This window comes from Sphaeramia orbicularis, chromosome 5, assembly GCF_902148855.1.
Source record: "Sphaeramia orbicularis chromosome 5, fSphaOr1.1, whole genome shotgun sequence".
In the NCBI taxonomy this organism is placed as follows: domain Eukaryota; kingdom Metazoa; phylum Chordata; class Actinopteri; order Kurtiformes; family Apogonidae; genus Sphaeramia; species Sphaeramia orbicularis.
Window position 1 is genome coordinate 29,864,086 of NC_043961.1, and position 16,016 is coordinate 29,880,101.

The window sequence follows — 16,016 nt, forward strand, 5'->3', positions numbered from 1 at the left end:
ACTGTAGCGAGCAGCATTTCTATACTGCAAGTCTTGTCCATATAATAAACACCACTAAAATGTCTCCAACACCTCCATGCTCAACATTCATTGACAGAACACAACGCAATCAAAGCTTCCAAATGAAACATATGTTACCTCATTATCTTTATTGCAACATTGTTTACAGTACAATAACTGCCAGCAACATATTAAAATATATAGAGATACAAGAAAATAGACATGAATTGAATGACAAAAAGGTTTAAAAGCACTTTGAAAATGATTACATTTATATTTTTAATTCTGGACTAAAACTTTAATTGCTATTTACAGTATATAAACTAGATATGCATATAGAATATAAAGGGTATACATTTATATACAGTATTTATAAATGCTGGCTGATGCTGTCAATATTTAATATGTTACGATTCAATCATACACATTTCAATAAATCACACAAACAGGATGACTAACAACACTGAGATCTAACAGAGGTCCTCAGACATCATCTTGTATCAGCCACTAACACACAGTTTCCCCTCACTTTGTGGCTTAGTATTTATTTTTGTGTGTTGTGAGGTTTTGAAGTGCTTTGTGTGTGTGTTCATCAATGGAAAAAAAAAAAAAACACACACGGTTATTAAAAATATTACTCTGTTCTCGGACATGCAGCTCAAACTAGGAGCAGAAAGTTGCATTGTTTGTACAAATGTTTATGCTCCAGTGGCTGATTTAGATGCTTCCCTCTGCAGTCAGTAAAACACATCCTAGATATAGTGACATAAAAACAGATTACAGAGGCTTGTTGTTTGTTTCACGTGATGTAATGACAGGGCAATACTTAGTTACTCATACAGCACTCACTGTAGTCTGGTGTGACAAAAATTTCATTCATAAAATAACCAAATGTAGGCGAGTACACCAGCTCACTAACAAGTCAAAGTTAGTACAGTACGTTACTGTATGTTAACAAACAGTAAAGTAGTCCAAAAATACTCAAACAATTCCACTGACACAAGACTATGTAAGACAAAAGTAGGTAAAACAACATAAAAACAAAAATTAAACAATCATTTACAGGCTTATGCATCTAGCATTTAATCACAGAATCTGTGTAACTGATAACGCCTGAATAAACATTAAACATAAAGTTGGTCTATGAATGGTAGGTGAACACTTTTAGTCTTATTCTTCTGATCTGAACACAGATCCAGATGCAACAACACAAATGCATATAGGTAGATACTGTAGTTCAAATACAGTGGAGCCATGGATTCTTATTTCAACAACACAGACACTTAAAAACCCCCAACAGTACATCCAAGTAAGTACGTTGTTTTATCTACACAGGAGGAAAGTAATGATCACAGGGGCTTGCAGAGAAGCTCAGTCTAATGTTATTTCAGGTCAAGTTTGAAAAGACATCCATTATACTATCAATACATTGCTGATATTCATATAATCTACATTTAAGTGATTTTTTTGAGATGCCTTTAATTCACATCTATCAAATATTTGAATGTCTAACATGATTTTCTTGTATCTCCACAGGTTAATGGTTACAAGAAGTTGTGCTTATCAAATAAAAGTGCTATTGCTAACCATCAACATTTCACGATTGTTAAAGAAACCGTATTCCCTCGTGTAGCATTGTCATTAGGGATTAGGCTTGTGCTGGACACGATACATAAACACACCAAACTATTACTAACCACTTTGTGAAGTCGACCCTGTTTTATACATGTTTTGGTTATCTCTGATTACTTCCAGAAACAACACAACAGATCTTTCGGGGGAAAAATCATCTGTGCTCAATGACAAGGAACACTGAGCGGTAACTTCCTTCTTCTCATTTCCTTGATCATATCGACGTGTACAATACAACTGATGAGGTCTTCGGTACCATTTGTCACAGCTGTGTACATTTCATACAGTATGATTCCTTACATATATAGTGATCTGGACAGTCAAATCACATCTAGTAACACTGATCTGAAACCTGTCTCTCTGATATTCATGGCCTCATTAAGACCAATTTTTTCAGTCCATTCTGCATCTTCTGAGGTTTACGTCAAGTACAGATTACTAATAAAAATATACATCTAGCTCATATTATCTAGGAATGTTACGATAAATGTTTTCACAATACTGTAACCACATTCATTGTGTGGTTTTGCACCCTGCTCTGGAAGAGGTGAGAATGTTAACACCTCTGAGCCTTAAAATAAACGGCAGCAGCACAAGTTAGTGAAGTAGGAGATAAAGGCTTTGCACCTTTTAATGTATTTTTCTGTCTGTGCAATAGCGAAGATGTAGTTTTATTCAAATAACTTATATAGATAGATAATAACAGATCTAAAAGCATAAAAGAATCATTCAGTCGATTTCTGTCATCCAAACAGTTAAAAGGGAGTTGCTTCGGATTAAGTTTTATAATCTGAGTTTGCAGTTGGCAGATAAAACCTCATCTTAGGACAACACAGGGATAAGACAAGATGGCAGAAATCCACAACTATATAACTCATATCAGAGCAGGTGTATAAAAACAGTGGGTTCCTACATCTTTCCCCATTTTTTTTTACATCCACCTCACAAGGCACAGCCTCTAAATGTCAAAGTCGATATTCATGCACCTGACCTATTCTAGAAATTTACGATGAACTTTCCAAGAAAGACTACTGGCCTGTATGTTGTCACTATTTGGCAGGATGTACTGTACAACAAAACAACATCAGAGTGAGAGCATTTGTGAAGAAACAGAGCGCCTTACTGAACTCTGGACTCCTCCTCTGTGGCCAATATTCTCAACTGGAAAGGATGGGGCTTCTTCAACATCAAACACAATCCAAACTGAAGACGATAGCATCACAACACAGATCTAAATAACCAATAATAAAAAAAAACCTGAAGAAATAGATGTGGCCTAGTGACCACTGCTGGCTTTGCTTGTCCCCGATGTCCAGTCAATGATGATAAAGCTGAGACTCATGATCATGAACAGGAAGCCTATCCCAGCAAAACACACAGCCTTAAAAAGAGACAAAGTAGATGAGGATGTTAACTGGATGCAGTTGTTCATACATGTATTTATGTTGTCAAGTATTATGATGTCTAAACTGAGTTACTGCCACAGAAAACCATCAAATATTTCACTGAATGCATTTGTTAAATTTAGTTTAGTCCATAATATGCAATAAGATGATACAAAAATGTAAAAGTTAGCACACTGAGCAAAAGAGGTTAGAGGCCGAAAGTGTATGTATGTAGTACATAAATACTGCCTTAAAAATTAAATAATCACGTAAAAATCACAGAAACAAATCCAAATACTGGCATCAATATAACTAAAGATAGAAAAAATAGTGCAACTTACGCTGATAGGATTGTATATTTATATAAAAACTGAGATATGATGCGAAGACAATGTACATGACACTATACATGTTCAGTAATTTAAAGGGGTCATATTTTGCTAAACCCACTTTTATTAGTCTTTGGTACATTTATTTGTGTATTTGGGGACCCTAATAGTTCAAAAAGTTTGAATTTGAACCCTCCAGGTGCTGCAAAGTTATCTTTATATTCATTTTGGCAAAAATCAAGTGGATTTCTACAACCCGTTTTAATTCCTGCTTACTTTGTTACATTTATAACTAGTTATGTCATGACATTTGCACATATAAGGTCAAGACTTCCAACGAAATTTCTCCGAGTACAACATAATTGTTTGGCAGCAGCAGCGGTTGTAGTCCATACTGAAAATATGTCCAAACTTCGAGCCAATTACCTAAAATGTTCAGTTGTTGGTTGTATTAACAAACACAAGTGGCTGAACGGGACAGAGCAATACAGTCAACAACCTGGAGGGGGTGGGGCGTGAAGTGGCTCATTTGCATTTAAAGGGCCAGCACTAAAAACAACCTTTCTCCTGTCATTACTCTGAAATAGGGTTGAAGATGGACCTGTGGAGTTTAATCATTGAAGAATTCAGACCCAAGCATAGCATTTATAGTTTATGTAGACCACAGGGAAATGTTTTAAAATGCTGAATTCCATTTAAAAAAAAAAGCAAAATATCACTCCTTTAAGTCAACTTCATATGTTTTGTAAATAAGGCGAATCTATATGTTGATCACAGCGAGCGGCATATTTCAGTGAATATTGATTAACAGAAGTCTAGCCGTCACTATTAGTCAAATCTGTCAGCACTACCTTTAAGTAAAAAGCATAAATATATGAGAGATGTGAAATATGGTCTAATACATTAACATGGTGCCACCATCTTTCTAAGGACAAGTCAGAACATTAGTTTAACTTGTGAAGGATTTTTTTTTCCTGTTTATAATACTCTACTTCTTCTGCAGACAAAGCAGCTGTCATGCCTCTTAGTCCTGTAGTTATTAGATAACACTGCACAATAGCACACTAGCCTTACAGTCAGTATTGGCTTGGATTTCATTAGACTAGTAAAAATATCCTTCCATATTGATATTTTGATGACAGCATGAATATCCATCACACATGCACAAACCACTGGCAACAGAAGCTACATGCTACCTATTTTTACAAATGTTGACACAGGCATATTTTCCCCGTGTCATACCCTGTTATAGCATTTTATGAATAGATGGTTATGGACATATGGTTAATTCACTTTGACATTAATGTCAAAATACAGCTGTTAAGATTCTGTGACTGCGCAAGTTAATCCTTGCCTGATCTGGACCTACAGGCTATGATCCGTATATTGGCTGAATGTGTGGATTATGAAGTTAGATGTTAACATCTTTGCATGAATCTGAATTCAATTTGCAAAAAAAACAAAACAACTTCTGACAGTCTGAAAATCCTTACAATAATGACCACTCTGATACCTGCGATGTTTCTGTGTATTTTCCACCATTTTCTTTGCATCAACTATGTCTCAATATGATATCAGACTTTGTGTATGTACAGTTAAAACTTTTTCCCTATCACTTGTCAGATTGTTCCTGTTCTTCCACCTAGTCTGATTGTTGGTTTGATTTTCCAACAAGTTTCCCTTTTGCAAATAAATTATTTAACTCTAAGACTTTTACTTTACTTCCTCTGATGTCTGCTCTTAAGTCACTAACTTGAATTCTGGTTGTTACAGTTATTTCTATGGAATAATACAGACACACTACACGGCTGAAAAATGAACCTGTTAGTGCACTCTGGTGGACAAACATTGCAATTATGACAGTGTTTCTCAAAAACATTTACTGAACAAAATTTTCTGTTGTGATGTGATGCCTACCAGGATTTTAGGGAAAGAGCGCAGTGGCTCCTCTTCTTTGGGTACAATACGAATATAGAAGACAGCAGGGAAGATAAAGATGAGACAAGGGGCGGACGTGGCACCTGCAAAAACAGAAGTGTTCATGAAATTCTCTCTGAATTTTTAGCACCTTTGGCTCTCATTAATTGCCACTCATCTGACAACACCAAAATTAATATTTTTTTTCCACAACCAATAAGGACTTTTTATTATACGAAGACCACCCTAATAATTATTTCCTCATATACAGTATTTACTTTGGCTGCAGAGGCCTTAGCTTCACTTTGCAGCCCTACATGTTTGAGTACAACATTAGATCATATACTCCTGTTGGTTTTTAATATGACCAAATTTACATCTGAAATTAAGCACTCACTATGAAAATACAGTTAATATAGTCTGTAATGATGACATCACATGTAGAATTGCTTCTTTTTTACTTCTTGTAAACTAAGTGTGAGCACAATGTGATGAAATTACAACAGTAAAACTATAAAACAGTGATCCTGAATCAGTAATTTAAAAGTATACTAATATATACAGGGTATCTATATAATCTGTATAAGAGTCTATCTCAGTGTTGATGCTTTTACAAAATCTAACTTACCAATGACTCCAAAGATACCCAGGATGTTAGGGGCAAAGATGACCAGCAGGTTAATAAAAGTGAGCAGAATAAAGGCAATGGCAATATGGCGAGGCCAGTAAAAGGTCTTGTTGGGAAACATCATCTGCTGGATAGCTCTCCGCACCTGATGACGACAAAAAGTATTTTTAAAACATTACAGAATCACTAGACAATGATATCTTTTGTTATGTGGGTACATTTCCAGAGTGAGCTAATGTGTAATCTGTAGGTGCTAAAATGATACTCACAGGGAAGAGGACGATGGGTACAGTGAGCGTGACGGCAATGAGCACAGCCACCCGAACACACAAAATTAAAGTGTCATATGGGTCAATACGACTATAGGTGTGAAGGAGCTCTGCTTCCACTTCACCTGAAAGAAAAGGAACAGTAAAACAGAGAGTGGATTAAAGAAATAGGATTATCTAGGAAGAAAGACACACTCAGATTGAAATAACAGATTACTTATAATGATAATGTGATTAATACTAATATCAATATTAAAAATATAGTGAAACCAATAGAGAAATTTAAGTAAAAACACCTGCATGACAGTAGAACTTACTAAAACTAACAAAAGCTACATGAATCACCATCATCACATTAAAGTATACTTCAAATAGTAACTGTAGGTCTACAGTGTGACCACTAGAGGGGGTAAATGCATCATGATACTCTTCAGACATCAGGATTAAGACAGACAGACAGATTGATACATAGATGGATAGATAGAGACAGGTAAAGAGAGAGGAGCTGAGAGACAGAATATTCTGCCACAGGAGGAGGACCAGGCCTCACCATAGAAAGTTAGGTATCCAAAAAGAGCTGCCAGGAAGTACATGACGTACATGACTGTAATGGAGATGTTGGCCACATGCTGCATCTTTTTCTTGGTGGCACTGAAATCAGAAGATATTGCCATGTGATGTAACACACAAACACAAACAAGCACACATACACACATAACATCAGGGCATCGACTGTCAATTCGCTGCACAGGTCCATATCAACATAACGAAGCCCAGTTCCACTGAAATACCATCTTGAGCTGTGGGGCTGCTTTTGTTGCAGTTGGTGCATAAACAAATATGCCTCAAAGAATCAGAAACATAATATCAACATTAGTATTAGAGAAACAAGCAAAGTGGTTCAAAGCAGGATGATAAATTTAAACTAACAACATGCTACATCGTACAAGCAGTGGCAATGCATTTCAAAATAAAGCCAAAGCAGTGCATGTGCCTAGGTTATGATCAGCCAAGCACAAAGCAAAAATACCAGCTTTTCCTAATTTCTTGGCCAAAAGTTAGCAGGAGTTTTCCATCATAAGAACATACTTGCGCAGCTCTGTGTAGATGGGCAGGACCTCAGGGTGGCACACAAAGGCGAACGCCAGGATGGGGATGGTGTAGGCCGTCTGTAAATGAACCCCAACAAGTCACCATAGATACAGCAGCGCCGTCCCAGACGTCTTACCACCAACCTCGCGCTTTACTGCCCATTACTCCCTCAGACACATCACAGAGAGCTAATTGTTTCTCTGTGATTAACTTGGGCCTGGCCGCAGACCAGCTTTAGCCTATTTAAGAATGCCTTACTTGTCAGCTGCTAAGCAGCAGGCAGTGGTCTTGGTAGCCTGGGTTAGGAAAGTCTACTACAATTTGAACAATATGGAATGGATAGAATTTCTAAAAAAAAATGCAGGATCTGGTCAATATCTTTTTATTATTATTCTCTCGGAAATAAAGAAAACTGCTTATTTTAAAATTAAGTCATGTTAAAACATAACAGGTGAAGGCTTTGATTAGAAATGTCAGGACCTTCCCATTTTCCTATCATTATTCTTTAGGACCAAAAAGGAGATCTTGTTGAACTTACTGTATAAGTAAGAGAATGCCAAAGCAGACAGGAATAGATAGCTCCAGGGTCACTGTCCATCACTGAGCTTTCATGAGTCATGGCATATTGTTTATCATTAACAGCCTGATAAAAGCCCTAATCTCTTCTTGAGTGCATCTGAGTGCATCAAAAAAAGTGTGATTTCCATGCTAGGGTTGTGAACTGTCACTGGCAACATGCTGAAAATGATTATGACATACAGTAAGTGGGTGGGTGTCAGTGGCAATGGCAGAAGAGGTGGATTTGCATATTCAGGTTTTAAGTGACATGCGTAAACCTACTTGTGAGTTGAGGTTAGCCATTTTGGGAATACAGGCAGGGTCTTCCTCCCCACCAGGATCTGTAGCACTGACATTCAGCCCACTGGCAGTGCCATTTAATGCAAAGTCCACAAATGGACAAGGGACGTTGAATTTCTTATAGATGACCTGTACAGAGGAGAAAGGCAGATAAAGAGCTGTAGGACACTGTTTGCTTACAGACAGGAAGCAAATACAGTCCTCAGAGAGCCAAAAAAAGAGACCACAATATGTGGATTACAGCTCACAGAGGCAAAACTAGGTCAGAGAAAGACGGAAAACCAACACAACCTACATCTGCAGTGTACAAACATGGCAATGAGTAGCTAGAGTAGAGAATACTAAACAGGTGGTGGGAAGGTTACAAGCGGTTCCCAGTGCATCATGGTATGCTACCTATATGTTTCAATCAGCACATAAGAAAGATACTGTACACACCTACTGCAGCTGAACAATTCATCAAAACATTATTGAGCCACCAACATGGCTGAGTGCAAAAGCCAAATTGCAGAAGCTGCAATATCTTGATAGAAATGTCACAACATATTATAAATGACGCACTGTGGTGCAATAGAGTTGGCCTTCAGCACACAAGTCACATTCTCCACATGTAAGAGAACACACACAGCTCTGGAAAAAAATAAGAAACCACTGCAAAATTACCACTTTCTCTGATTTTACCATTTATGTATGTGTTTGAGTAAAATAAACATTTTTACTTTATTCTCTAAACTGCCAACATTCCTCCCAAATTCCAAATAAAAATAATTTTATTTGGAGCATGTATTTGCCGAACATGACACATGGTCAAAATAACAGAAAGATGCAGTGTTGTCAGACCTCAAATAATGCAAAGAAAACCAGTTCATACTCATTTCTAAACAACACAATACTAATGTTGTAACTTGGGAAAAGTTCAGACATCAGTATTTGGTGGAATAACCTTGATTTTCAATGACAGCTTTCACATGTCTTGGCTCTCCACCGTTGCTGCTGGATGACTTAATGAAGCTCCTGGCATAGAAATTCAAGAAGCTCAGCAATATTCCATGGCTTGTGACCATCCATCTTCCTCCAGAAGTTTTCAAAGTGGGTTCAGGTCTGGAGATTGGGCTGGCCATGACAGGGTCTTCATCTGGTGGTCTGTCATCCACACCTTTATTGACCTAGCTGAGGCCAGGAGCATTGTCCTGATAGAAGAACCAGTCCTCAGAGTTTGGGAACATTGTCAGAGCAGAAGTCCAGCAGTTTTCAATAGTTATGTTTTGATTCCAATTACTTTTGCAGTACGAATAGCACTGTTTTTGCCTCTTGTAAGAAGATAATGATGGCCCCAGTAGTGGTTTTTATACTTCTCCTTCTTAAATAAGACATGGATCAGGTGTTTATTCAGTAGAATAAGGTGTGTTTGTGTTGGAATTCAACAGACTCAGAATAGGAATGGATGTCATACATGCAGATATGCTGATTTCACAGGAAATTGCAGTGGTCTCTTAATTTTTTCCAGAGCTGTATGTTTGGCACAGAGCTTAGCTAAAATCACTTCATCATTTTTTTATGCTTGTATAGAATTTTCTTTTTCTTTTCTTTTCTTTTTTTTTTTTACATTTTTTATCATTCAGCTCTGATGCACAGTACGAATAAGTCAGAGAACTTACTGAAATGAGGAAGAAAACCATGCAGCTCAGGGAGAAGCCACTAGTGTATCCCAGGTACCCTGAAAGACAAACATTTCATTAGCCATGGGATCACATTCAGAACTTGCATTAATACGCATCCTGAGCGATCTGATCACAGCTGTAGGCACATCTGTTCAGATGCATTAAAATGAGTCTCCACATGTGTCCTGAGTGTTCACTTGTGATCAGATCTCACTTCCCCACTCTACATGCTAGTGAACAAACTCATCTATCGTAAAATATAGTACCCGTTATTCATTCTACATTGAGCAGACTGGGTTTGTGGTATTTATTTGCCAATTTAATTCATTGTTTGCCTCAAAAACAAACAGCAGCTTTTAAGGTGGATTGCTTTGTTGCTTGTTATTCAGTGCATGAGGTAAATTTGTGAATCTATCAGTACACCTTAAATGTGAATGTTGACTTTGACCATTCCATTAGTTTTATTAATTGTCTTGCATGATATAGGCTACATTTTAGTGATGATTGACTCTTTTAACACTTAAAATATGTCATCATAAAAATATTTAGATCATAAACAACTAAATATGGTCTGAATGATCAGATGTATGCTTAAGAATGTTTATATCTTGCATTAGGTCTGTTCACTTGTAATCAGATTACTCAAAGTAGAATATGCAAAGATACATGTAATATCTCCCCTTTTTGTCTTCTAAGTACGTAGAACCACGTGTTTTCTTTCATGCTTTTGTGTATTTTTTAAAATAAGAAAGTCACTAAACCCTACCTGGCTCTAGGTCTGCACTTGGGTCCTTTCCATTAAGACCGTGACAGTAGCAACATTAAGCAGCATTTTGATCTTAACTACATCTTGAGTAGTAGTTTCTTCAAGCTGTGTGGTGGATTAAATGGATTTGATGTATTTACTGAAAGTCAGAGCTCATTAGACTCTGATCACACTTATTGGCTCAGTTGTCCTTGATGCCGCAGCAGGATGCAGACTTTTAACAAGGTCAACCACTCCATGGCACTTTCTCAATTCCAAACTGCTTCCCTATGGTTTTCACTTCCCTCTGTCTGCTTTAGTGCTGTAGTGCAGAAATATTACTTGACACTATGCCTAACAAAGCTCCACAGCTTCAGTACTATACAATGATAAAATTTGTATCTATCAAGTAATATTGATTGTTGTGAGATATGACTACACAGATAGGAAGCAGAACATGCTGCAGATGCAAAATGTGTACTTTTAAATTCAATTCAATTTTTTCTCCCTGATTTTGGCTTCTGTAGCTTTAAGTAAGGAGTGTGGTAAAGTTTGGGTTTCTACAATTTTCTTCTCAATATCCTCAGGTGGAAAGTGAATCTGCTTTTCAAAGCTTTAGTATCGAGGCATGGAGTTCAATCTGACAGAATCTAATTAGTGATTGGTAATTGCAGCTGTCAATCTCACATTCAGCCTCTGATGTTAAAAAACACATGCTAAAAAGTATCAAGCATTACAACTTTGAACATTTTATTTTGATTTATGTAACAAAAGGTGCAAAAGTAACCCCAGATTATACGCGAATGGAACAGGTACACTTCTTCATAAACTCACCAAGCTGTTTCATGAGAGCCAGTGGTAATATTACTGCAATGGACACAATGACCACGAGGTAGTTCCCATTCAGGTACCATTCACTGCAAAGGGGCAGAAAGACAGAATTAAAAGTATTGATTTAGATATACTGGTCTTAAACACTGCCATCAATATCAATTCTGTTAAGCTTCTGCTCTGTGTCAAATATCGATCAGGAGGAGACAAGACAAAACACGGTATGTGAACTGTTAAAAATGCACCCGTGGTGCTTTCCTCTGCTGACCAAGACCGAGCATAAATGAAACTGCATCTACTAAGAAATTAAACATTTAAAAATGGGAGAAAAGCCTCTTAGTATAAGCCTCCGGTGCCACTAGAAACTAAGGACTGTAGCCCTAACCCTTAGGATGTGGAGGTTATGGCCTGGTTTATATTACACAAATTAAAATAGCTTTTTTTTAACTGACCAATAAATGTCAACAACTGGACAAGTAACCTTTAAATTTGGGAGGTTTAGGCCAAAAAAACATTCAAATTACAGAACTGTATGGTTTGTCCATAAATGTATAATCCTGGTAATGTGAAAACAGCTTTGAAACATCTGAGAAATTGGTAGAAATAATAAGTTATAAAGAAAACTTACTGGTTGACAAGCAGTACTGGGGAGCAATACATATCCCAAAATAGAAAATTTTATTATCTTTGATTATTAGATCAAGAGAAAAAAAATAACTATATATATTTTTTTTACCATCAAATAGCAAAATACAATTGCTTTTTCGGTATCTGCAGCAAAACCTGTCTGTATACCATTTTTATTGACTATAAAGAATATAAAAAGCTAAAAGTCTCTCACAACTTGTAATTTACAGATTGCACATTATAGAAATGATATAGATTTGATTCATTATCATTTTCATTATTTGAACTTAGTGAGTTTTATGTGTTGTATTTAGAGATGCAACACTCATTCAGTTGATAAAATATCAACTATTTTGATCAATGAATCTGTACGAGTAATGTTTTTTAAAGAAAAGCATCAGCATTTTTGATCCCAGCTACTGCACTTTGAATATTTTCTGGATATTTAATGAATGCAAACTGAATACATTTAGACTCTCAACCAAACAAGACATTTGAAGGCATAGTGTTGGACTGATGAACAATTTTCACCATTTTCTGATATTTTATACATTGAGCAACTAATTAATTAATCAAGTAAATAAAGACAGATTAACTGACAATGAAAATGATCATTGCCTGTTGTATCCACTTCTTCATGTAGACCAAAGTGGAAACTGACATTAAAAAGGTGAAGTGTTGTGAAAACATCCTGTGCATGCTGTATGGTTACATTCCACAACAACCTGAAAAATGTACCCTTTCGTCTGAATGGAAAAAATGAATAAGAGAAGTTTATCAAAACATTTGGCCACAGTGACACAACCAACCCCATGGTACTGCCTCATGCACAGCCATGCGCAGGAAACAGCCCTGTGTGAGTGCCACAGCATAGGGATGATTAATGTCATGTCTATCAGGAGGGAGACACTGCAAACATCTGTCGGTCACACACACACACACACACACACACATCTTGAAAAGTAAAAGGATACTGGACATGAACCACACAAACATACAAAGATACAGCATACAAACACAGAGATGCACAGTTACACATGTGCATAAACCTGATAAGCAAACGCAAACAAAGCAATATCCACATCAGTAACTCTCTGATAAGTTGACCAACATGTACACAAACGCAGACAGAGCCTCGGGTGTCCATTGATTGAGCATGTGAACCATCCAGGGTCAGATTTGTTTAGTTTAATAAACACAGACACAAATAGGTACACACTAGAACAACTATCTACATAATATGAGTTGTATGAGTGGTAAATTGTTACACTGTTTGTTTTTGCAAATGCAATTTTCTACTTTGAGATTACTTTCAGTCTCAGATTTTTTTAAAACTAGAAATTGAAATTATTTACAAATAGTCATGAAAACACATACTTTGTAGTTCAATGTCACAGACATATCTTCTATTATTGCAATATACTCTGTTTTTAGGATACTTAGGATTCTTGTAACTGAGCTATTGATATGAGGTGCCTGTTATTTTGTTCACCCCTGTACAGTTTATCTGCACAAACACACTCCCACGGACACGATGAAATGCCACTGGGACAATCTCATCTGTCATTTCAAATAAACAATGACTGTTGACCATGGCCTACAGCATCAACCGCTGCTACACACAGAAAACAGAACTGACACGAGAAAACAGCGTAGACATGTTGTCACAGTATATCACTTCTATAGCGCGAACATGTCAGTCTTAATATTTATGAGCAGTGGGGTGAAACTACTGCTTTTTGAATATACACATTTCTCCAGCTGCCTTTGTTGTAATATCTGGTAGAAGCTGTGAAATGGCATCAATTGTACAAACATTTTGCCTCCAAGCCAATGACTACTTCTGGGCAGGTGGGACAGCGATCTAAATGGGCTAAGGGTTAAGGAGTAAAGGGGTAACATCCCACTCGAATCCCATCCATGTAATTGTTGTTTGTTTCTGAGGCCACCTGCATTAGCCAGTGATAGCCCATGGTTTACATTTACAGCCGTGGAGTCTGGCTGTGTTTTGATGTGAGCGTTTCTCGGTGCTGCTCCCCTCCTTCGGGGTCACTATCACAGCTGTTCTCACACCAGCTGCTCGGCTCATCCACAGCAGCACTGAGTTAGCCAACTGGCACAGCCTGACAGGACTCTTCTGCAGAGGCTAAAAACTCAAAAATACCAAAGGGATGCTATGTTACATGAGTAGATTATGTTTTAATCTCTGAGGCACTGTGTGCAAATGCTACTCTGGATGTGCAAATGAGTTCAACTTTTCATAATCTGTTGCTTTTAGGAGGATTTTCTTCGGTATCGATAGAGAGAACAGTATTCCTGCATTTCACATGTGTCAGTGTTTGTTTCCTGGATTTGATGCAACTGTGCACCGTGCATCTGTAAATAGAGAAGTTCATGTGTGAATGTGAGAATTAGATTTTTAATTATTTTAACCAGATGTTTCAGGATATTACAGGGTTTTTTAATATGTTTTGAGCAAGACAAGTTAAATGAGAAATAATAAGTGATAATAATTATAAGTTATACGCATTCCACAACATAGATGGCAAACGTATGCAGTTAATTAACTCAGCTGCCAGTATGATGAATTTACAGGATCTTGCACATTTCTTCCACATGTATTAAATAACAATAATATTCAGATTTGGTTATAAAATTACACCATCATACTGAAAAACATGTCTGTTTAACCTTTAAAATACTGCATTGTCTAATTACATCATGATGTAGTATGTTTTTTATTTTGTAGGGTTTTTTCTTTTGTTTGTTTGGGTTTTTTTTTCTCTTTTTTTGTGCCTTTAACTATGCTGCTCTCTATGCTTGGCATCAATTACAAAATGACCTGAAACTTAAGAAGGTGGTAACCCTAACTGCTTTAATATTTAAAATATTCTGTTTGTACTTTATATTATTAAATTTTGCACTTTTTTTTTTTACTTGTCTTGTATTTCATATGATGTTTGTATATATATATATATGCTTGGTTTCTCCCGTCTGTAACCTGGTTAATTGTATAACGAGTCTTTCCTGATTAAATAATGGTCAAAGAAAGAAAGAATGAATGAAAAAAAGAAAGAAAGGGAGAGAGAGGGAACGATGGATTTTTCCACTTACCCAGCAGGCTTATCAACCCTCAGAAAGGCCTGGATGACCAGAGGAAACTCATACTTGACAATATACATGTAACTGGACATGGCTGTGGACAGAGATGAAATCAATAAGTTAGATCAGAAATAAATTGTTCAACTGTACAGTATAACCATAAAAACAGCTTCACACATAAAAACACACAGACACTTACACAGACACAGAGCACATGTTAATCCAGAGCAGCAAGTAACAGGATCACTACCCCAGAACCTCACAGGAAATTAAAACAAATTGTGTGCATGTGTAAGTGTGAGGACAGATGGCAGTGTGACCTTACCTCCAATATTCTGCAACGTAATAGCAATACCTGCCGCCATCTTCCCCGGGGTCCCAAAGGCTCTATACCCGAGCTGCTCGTACGCACGGATACCTGCGTAAGGAACCACATTAAAATTAAATTCAAGATTCAGAATCGAGGGACAGTTATGCAGATTACTGGAAACACAGACAGTAACTGCAGTAAGTGCAACAACAAGTTTGTACGCAAGACAACATGTTCTGTGGCGGGACATAGAGATGAAGGTACACATGTGGTCAGCTCATCATCTGTAGTCATGTATCACTGGAGACTAATATTCAGATGTGATAATCATGTAGAAAATATTCAGGTCACATACCTACAATCCCAGATGACTTGAGCAGTAAATGGATAGAATATGATGATAGGACTGCAACCACTGTCAGGAGTACCCTAAAAAATACAACAACAGCATACACATCTTTAAGCACTTCAACAACTTTAATTATTATATGAAGTCTTTATGTTGAGTGGGTGTACATGTTTTTTACCCTCTAAATTACCCTGAAGGTTATTGACACAGGTGCAGCACATATACAGTATGTGTTTCCTAGACGCTGGGACATATACAGAGACCCTGTGGATTACTCCAGC

At 37.0% G+C, this 16,016-nt stretch overlaps 1 protein-coding gene across 3 annotated transcripts in view; it reads right to left on the reverse strand.

Moving 5' to 3' along the window:
- Positions 1–1,427: 1,427 nt before the first annotated feature.
- LOC115419055 (sodium-coupled neutral amino acid transporter 3-like) overlaps positions 1,428–16,016 on the reverse strand; it is a 43,794-nt gene continuing 29,205 nt past the window's right edge. For all 3 annotated transcript variants that reach the window (XM_030133663.1, XM_030133662.1, XM_030133664.1), the window contains 12 exons: positions 15,742–15,815; positions 15,402–15,494; positions 15,089–15,170; positions 11,351–11,433; positions 9,769–9,827; positions 8,093–8,239; positions 7,250–7,329; positions 6,711–6,811; positions 6,161–6,285; positions 5,892–6,036; positions 5,264–5,367; positions 1,428–3,013 (listed from right to left, as the gene is read on the reverse strand). In XM_030133663.1, the coding sequence (XP_029989523.1) occupies positions 2,909–3,013; positions 5,264–5,367; positions 5,892–6,036; positions 6,161–6,285; positions 6,711–6,811; positions 7,250–7,329; positions 8,093–8,239; positions 9,769–9,827; positions 11,351–11,433; positions 15,089–15,170; positions 15,402–15,494; positions 15,742–15,815 (1,198 nt within the window). In that variant the 3' untranslated portion in view covers positions 1,428–2,908. The remainder of the gene's footprint in view (positions 3,014–5,263; positions 5,368–5,891; positions 6,037–6,160; positions 6,286–6,710; positions 6,812–7,249; positions 7,330–8,092; positions 8,240–9,768; positions 9,828–11,350; positions 11,434–15,088; positions 15,171–15,401; positions 15,495–15,741; positions 15,816–16,016) is intronic.